Genomic DNA, 7,819 nt, shown 5'->3' on the forward strand with positions numbered 1-7,819 from the left:
GTGCGTCCTGCGTTGTCGGCGTGTACGAGCACATCCACTGGCTGGACACCTATGTCCTGGCGGCTATGGTCAGGTGCCCCAACAACGAGGCCTACAGCTGCCGGCGCTCGGTCCCCTACTGCTTGGCCAGCGACCACCAGCTGGTGTGCGCGCACGCGCCTTGCTGCTGCCCGAAGCCCGGCTGCATCTTCCTCGGCTCGCCACCGACGCTCCGAGACCACGCCACACACCACAACTGGGTCGTCACACCCATCACCTGCGGCAAGTGCATCGTGGTCGAGATGCAGCTCGCGGAGCGGCGGCGCCTGCTGGCCGCCGAGGAATGGGACAACGTCTTTGTCGTCGTCGCGAGCGAGCGCCGTGGCGTCGCAGAGCTCCACGTCATGGTGGTGCGCGTCCGGGCCTGCGCGGAGGAAGGACCGACGTCGTACAGGTACGTGCAAGGTCTGGACGCACGCGCCCGTGGACGCGGAGACGCGATGCAAGGATGTCCTCATGCTGGAGGCCAAGGTGAGGAGCTGTGCTAAGCCCTCCGAGGAGGCGGTCATGGAGGTCGGTGGCTGGTGCTTGCATGTGCCGTCCGACACGCCACCGGCCGCTGAAGGGATCGTCCTGCTCGTGCGCATCGACAAGCTAGAAGTCCGAGCTCCTGTTCTTCTAGCAGCTGATAAGTTTAGTAACCATACTAAGCGCGTGCTCATCTGCAGCTGATTACAAGTCCGAGCTCCCGTCCTTGTTAGCACAGATTAGGTTAGTCACCATATTAAACATGGACAGCCGTTTAGTGAGTACAACTGCCACGGATGAAGGAGTAGTACGGAGTATCTATTCTATTTTGGCTATCCTTTGATTTTGTCCATCATGCTAGGTGTTGCCAATCAATCTATCACTATACAGACGCGGACGATTTGCACCGTGCATGTGCATCCTATTTTGAAAAATTCTAAAAAATGATATTTCAAAGTAACATACTGGGAAGAATTCAATGGCGCACTGGGATTTATACTGGGAAGAATTCAAGTGTAGTGCAGATTTTAGTTCTGTCATTTGTTTTTCAAAATGACAAAACTCTACGGCATGCATGGCTGCCACTCCGAACCAAGGTTGTCACTCTGAACCGGACTTTGATTGTCAAAACAGCATTGAAGTGGAAAAAAAATCTTGGCTGAAACTGAGGCAGCCTCCACACGACCATCAAAGACTTAAAGTGTCGAAAAAAATACAAAACTTCAAGTTAACGTTGGCCGGATATCATGTTGAGTCTCTTCCTGACAGCTACATGCGAACAGGTACCAAACCATACCATGGTATTTTGTCATTTTGGAAGAAAAACGACAAGCAAAGATATGTACCGTGGCATTTTGTCATTTTGGAAGAAAAACGACAAGCAAAGATATGCGCCGTCGGACAAAAAATTGTCATTACAATCCCAAAACAACAAACCATCATCGGTACGGCACCATGGCGTCGACTTTTTTTTGGTTAACCGTCACCATGCTAACTTGCCAAAAAAAACGTAAACAACAACCAAATATCTCCACGGATGACCGTGTAGCAAATTGCTTGTTTATTTTTTTACAAAACGACAAGCATGATGTGTCACGGTCGATAGCTCGTAGAAAAAATCTAACCCGTCGACCATTCGATTTTGTGGTTTAAATAATGGTTCACCGTGAAAGATTTTAATTTATACATGTTAGTCTAGGCTAGCAATGAACATTATGCGATAAATTCTATATCGCATGCAAAAAAGATTAAATTGGAAGTTTTTGGGATTGCTTGGTGCAGCCACAACGAATATAGGTTAAAGATTTGGAAAAGAATAAACGAAAACTAAATTTAATAATGGATCATGCACCCATCTGCACCGTCAAGCAAAAAAACGTTGTTTCATTACCAAAATGACAACTAAACCGTCTCTACCGTCAATCAAAAAAACGATGTTTCATTTCCAAAATGACAACTAAACTGTCTCTACACCACCTAGTTGGGACGACATTGTTGCTACGCTGGGAAAAATAATTCAACCACGCATGGGGAACTGCAAACGGTCGTTAAACTGCAAGTCTACCGGATCAGTTTGATGTGAACCTGGGAAGAATTGGAGCCACACTATCCAACGGTTGGTAGGCTATGCACAGCTATCACCCTAGGTAGAAAATCCGCATCGTGTATATATATATATATATATATATATATATATATATATATATATATATACATATATATGATAAATATATAGGATAAATACTTCCTACCTCTGGGTGTAGTTACACCCATATCTAATATACTACCATACGGAAATATATATACGATAATTTATCGGTTTGAGTATATTCGTATACTATATCTACGATACTCCAAACCAAGTTTGGTGAAAAAAATACAAGTGAACCTATAGTTTGCACTATATATCCAAAATACATGCATATGTATACGTAAAAAATGAGTCTACGTAAAAAAATCTGCATACTTCCTACAAAGTAGTATATATACTACCAAAATAGTCTTATATACTTCATACTACATGTACATACTCTTCAGTATGATAGATACTTACTAAATTATGAGAAACACACGTGGGTGTAACTACACCCGGGTGTAGTATGAATATGTCATATATATATATATATATATATATATATATATATATATATATATATATATATATATATATATATATATATATCGACGCGGATTTTCTACCTAGGGGGATAGCTACGCACCTACTAAGAGCCCTTAGATTTGGTTCCACGATTTGTGTTGCCGTTAACGTCGTTAGACTTGTGTTGGCAGAAAAGTAGGCGTTGCTCCAAAAGAAATATCAACCGTGCCCATTCTTTCAAACAGCAAAAAGTGAAAGAGAAACTTTTCACCGGCGGAAATCAGGAGTGAGGAGCGCTGTCCGTTCGCTTTAACCAAAAAATGTTAAAAATAACTTTAGTCGGTGGAGTCATGAGCCTGTTCGTTTTTACTAAATAAGAGTGAAAAGAAACTTCAGTCGGTGTCGGAAGGAGCCGTGCCCGTTCATTTGAACCAGAAAAAAAAGTGAAAAGACATTTCTTTCTTTGAAAGCTTTTTTTGAGTCGGCGGCAGCCAGGAGCCAGGCCTGTTCGTATCTTCTACCGTGAATGTTTTTTACATAAAAAAAAACACAAAAATACATGGTCCGAGCCGTAAGTGCCATTGTCCAGCAAAATGAACCTCGCACAAAAAAAAAAGGTCCCTGGGACTAATTGGCCGGTGAAATTTACTAGTGTCACCTTGATCTGAACCAATTTTACACATCACTAATTAGTGTCCCTCGTAATTTTGGTGCTATATTAACAACCCGAAAAATTAGAACCAACTCCCCTTGTTTTCTGTAAAGTAAATATGTATGAACATTGGATTACCTAGCTCAAGAAAGTCACGAGATAATTAACAGAAACTTTTTCTTCATATTTTATACTCTGTATTTGAATGAATATGGGATATGTATCGGGGCAGACATATGTACAAAAATATCAACAAGCCGGATCTGGATCTGGTTCAGTATCAGCACAAATCGCAAGAATAATCATGCAAAAATACTGGATCCAGCACTACTGATATATATGCGCTAGAGAGAAGAAACATAAGAACATTGGAGAGAACCGGCCCGCGGACAAAAGAAAACGTGTGGATCTATATCACTGCAAAAATCAATTCGAAAAGGCCAGAAAAAGCGCAAATGGATCCAGATCGAGATCTCGAGCAGCCAAGCCACGGTCCGTCTATGGCGTCCTCCACAGAAAAGGCATGGTGATACTGTCCCGTCGGGATCTCCGGGGTGTGCTCGATGCGGACGTCCATGAAGAAGCTCATTCCGAATCCACCTCCTTCGAGAATGCCTCAGGCTAATCAAATCCTGCGAAATAGTTGAGGTTCGGGCCTAGATCTGACCGAGACGCATAGCAAATCAAAAATCAACCTACAAAATTGATCGGAAAAAACCAGATGCTAATCATGGAATAACCAAATCAAGGTACTACAACCGAAACAAAAGCAAAAGGGACAGGGGACTTAAAACAACACTTGTTCTGGGCAAGAAAAAGACACGGAGAGAGATCACGGAAAAAATTAGTAAAAATGATGGGTGCGGCCTGGTCCTTGCAGGCAACCGCCTGCTGGCGCCCCTTTACGCCCGAGACGGCCGCATCCTCTTCTCCCTTTCGCCTCAGCCTATGGCCCACGCGACCATCACCCACGGTCACGGCCGGCCGGTAGCTCCTTGGCCTCCTGGTTCCCGCACGTGCAACCTTCATGGAGGGAGCGCCATGGAGGGAGCGGGGCAGGGCCGTTGGGCCGCCGAGCCGTGGAGGGAGGGACGCGGGGGCTGTGCCGTGGATGGAGCTGGGATGGGCGGCGCGTGGTCTGGGAATGAGTTGAAAATGAGAGAGCGGGGGAGACGAGATAAGGAGAGAGAGAAAGGATAGGGACAAGGTGGAGGGCTCTCGGCAGGCAGTGGTGTGCGGGGATGGACGATAACGCCGTTAGTTTAGATGTAGGGTTAAAAATGCTCTATAGAAAGATTTAATGGTTGGATGGACGTGCATAGCTACATACCATGGTAGCCCAGTATTTTCCATATATATATATATATATATATCTTCAAATCGATGATCTTGATGCCAATATACAAGGTGTATCTTTATCTTCATGGCATCCATACTTGAATCCAACACATGGAATACAAGAAGTACCTATGGAATATTCCTTCATATAAACTTAATGAAAACATTAGTCCATAGGGGTTGTCATTAATTACCAAAACCACACATATGGGCAATATACCCTTACAGATTATCAAATTCTATGTTTGGCGCAATATATGTCTCACAAGTCACAAGTCACCAAAGTGGATTATCCTTTGTAGCAGCAACCGACGTATTTGCAGTCGATAACGAGATGCTAATGTTGAATTGATCAGTCTCGATTCCCAGGGAATCAGGTCCAATAGACACTATGTGGTTGCATGCGTGTGTTAGTGTACATGGGTGTGTGACTCATTGTATTGGGTGTTTTTCCTGAAATACAAGAGTATATATCATAAAAGCTACACCTTCGTTAACATCTTAATTACAAAAAATGGAGTTTTTTTACTGAACCACTCCTTTTTATATCAGATCACCAAAAATACATTGTTCGGAGCTGCTAATAAAAAATGGTGGTTCGTTTCGTCTCCGACATCCTTTTGTTAGACTATTGTATTTGCCCCAATTGCTAATTCGAGGTTAGCATTTGGTATTAGTCTTAAAGACCAATGGTCTAGCTATATTAAATGAGCGAATACGTTATATTAAACCGAACAAACAAAAGAAAGATGACCAACAATGGATAACTTTTAGAAACTCTAATTTCATAAGAGAACTCATAAGTCTCCTTCTCTAGCTCCACCGATCAGATCTCAAAGTTCTTTCATGCTTCTAGCAACTTTTTTTTGTAGAAGCCTATACCAACACAAGTTTGATTAATCTCGAAAGTTCGAATGTCAGCACGAGCCACCCACTCTAAGGGGTCGGAATCTTAGAGCATCGAACGTCGCGGTGAGACGTTCCCAAGTCCACGTTAGGGTGGTAAACTGGTAATGGAGTCCAGAGACCATTATTCTACTCCCTCCGTTCATAAAATAATATCGAAGATTCGTCTTAATTAGATGTATTTATAAATTAAAGGATGTTTACATACATCTAAATTTAAACAAATTTACGATATTTTTTTATGGACAGTGGTAGTACAAGATATAGTCTCCAAGACGATTAAATTATATGTCATGCAAAGTGTGGAGTTTCCCACCTCTCAGCAGCTCAAAGGCCGGCGGAGATGGAGGGAACCACTGTAGATAGAGTGGAGGACCCCAATTTACACATTCCAGTGGCCACGCAAGTCTTCCTTTGTAGACTAATCATGGAGTCATGGTATTGTTTACTGACTAAACGGATGGAATTCCTTTGTAGAATCTGGATGGATGGAATTGACTAAACGGGACCAAATGAGCGCAATGCACGTACCTGCCGCGCAATGGTGCCATTAATGGCAGTGCGATCGACGTGGGCCACTGGAAGACTGGAAGCGAGCAGCACGCCGACGAGCAATTCGGTCTCAATTTTCCAAACTCTGGTATACTGCCACAAGCCCACACCCCAGTCCCCAGAGCAAGTGCAAGGACGTCCAGGGTACGTCGTGCGAGAGCGTAGAAAGGAGACTTCTGTGGCCAGGTGCAAGGACAGCAAGTACACGAAAAGTCCTCATAGATGAGCCGCGCGTGATTTTTTTGACCACTTAAATGGTCGGGGTTCTGATTTGGTCGAACGTTGACGCCGAAAGTCGTCGTCGAGATCAACGTCCACTGACTATATAAACCGCTTGCCACCACCTAGCAACAAGCACGCAGCGCCGCAACAGATAAACCTTGCTAATTCGATATGGCGAACTCGCCCATGATCACGTTCTTGGCTCTCGGCCTAGCGGCATTACTCCTCTCCGCCGCTGGCCCGGCGGCGGCGCAGAACTTTGGCTGCCGGTCGAACGAGTGCTGCAGCCAGTACGGTTACTGTGGCACCACTAAAGCCTACTGTGGCAAAGGGTGTCAGTCGGGCCCGTGTTCTGGGAGCGGCGGCGGGACGACCGGCGTTCCCGTGGAGAGCCTCGTCACCGCGGCGTTCTTCAACGGGATCAAGTCCCAGGCCGGCAACGGATGCGCCGGCAAGAGCTTCTACACGCGCCAGTCGTTCCTGGACGGCGCCCGCGCGAACCCCAACTTCGGGAAAGGCCGCTCCAACGACGACTCCAAGAGGGAGATAGCCACCTTCTTCGCCCACGTCACGCACGAGACCGGACGTAAGTTCACCCATGGAAGAATGGATGCAGCAGCTGCATTACTAAGCCTATATCTAAATCTATATATAATTCTGTATACAGATTTTTGCTACATCGAGGAGATCAGCGGGGCGAGCAAGGACTACTGCGACGAGAAGAACACGCAGTGGCCGTGCTCCGCGGGGAAGGGGTACTACGGGCGCGGGCCGCTGCAGCTGTCGTGGAACTACAACTACGGGCCGGCGGGGAAGAGCCTCGGCTTCGACGGGCTGAGGAACCCGGAGAAGGTGGCGCAGGACCCGGTCGTGGCGTTCAAGGCGGCGCTATGGTTCTGGATGAACAACGTGCACCAGGTCATGCCGCGGGGGTTCGGCGCGACGACCAGGGCCATCAATGGCGGGGAGTGTGGCGGCGGGAACTCGGCCGCGGTGAACGCGCGGGCGGGCTACTACAGGGACTACTGCAAGAAGTTTGGCGTCGACCCCGGGAATAGCCTCACTTGCTAGGTGCTGGGTCGGACATGTGCCATGCTTCAAGCATATGGCTTGTGTCTGGAGAATAAAATGTTCGGCGTGCGCATAACGTACACGTCTTAAGCTGTGTAAGCGAGAAATAAAGGGTGACGATGACATGATGTGCTCTTATATCGGGATCCAAATTCATATAAACCCTAAATTTTGACGAACGGAGTTTGAAGTTAGGCCCAGAATGGTCATGCCACTACCGTGCATGATGGAGCCCCCCGTTCTATGAATCATCATGGATCTAGGTTACTACCGATATATATATATATATATATATATATACACCTCTATGTAAGCCCCGTATGAGATAAGTTAAATTTGTGAAATCTCCAACATTGTGTAAACTCTTCTCGCGATAGTAAAGTTTTTCAAAATGTATCTACATCCGAATTCACAAGGGTTTCGTTTAGCCAATTTTTAGATTCTCAAACTGCCAAAGGAAAATATGAAAATTT

General features: G+C 45.7%; 1 protein-coding gene across 1 annotated transcript; it reads left to right on the top strand.

The window, feature by feature from the left end:
* Nucleotides 1-6,446: 6,446 nt before the first annotated feature.
* LOC124676258 (chitinase 5-like) lies at nt 6,447-7,502 on the top strand. Its single transcript, XM_047212337.1, has 2 exons — nt 6,447-6,861; nt 6,943-7,502. Exons 1-2 carry the CDS (start codon nt 6,447-6,449, stop codon nt 7,344-7,346), a joined length of 819 nt encoding a protein of 272 aa, XP_047068293.1. The 3' UTR covers nt 7,347-7,502.
* The last annotated feature ends 317 nt before the right edge of the window (nt 7,503-7,819 follow it).

The sequence above is a fragment of the Lolium rigidum genome, chromosome 7 (genome assembly GCF_022539505.1).
Source record: "Lolium rigidum isolate FL_2022 chromosome 7, APGP_CSIRO_Lrig_0.1, whole genome shotgun sequence".
NCBI lineage: Eukaryota > Viridiplantae > Streptophyta > Magnoliopsida > Poales > Poaceae > Lolium > Lolium rigidum.

Coding starts and splice junctions, on each gene's coding strand:
- LOC124676258 (XM_047212337.1), top strand. CDS start 6,447: ATGGCGAACTCGCCCATGATCACGTTCTTGGCTCTCGGCCTAGCGGCA. Junction 6,862..6,942: donor CGTCACGCACGAGACCGGAC/GTAAGTTCACCC, acceptor TTCTGTATACAG/ATTTTTGCTACATCGAGGAG.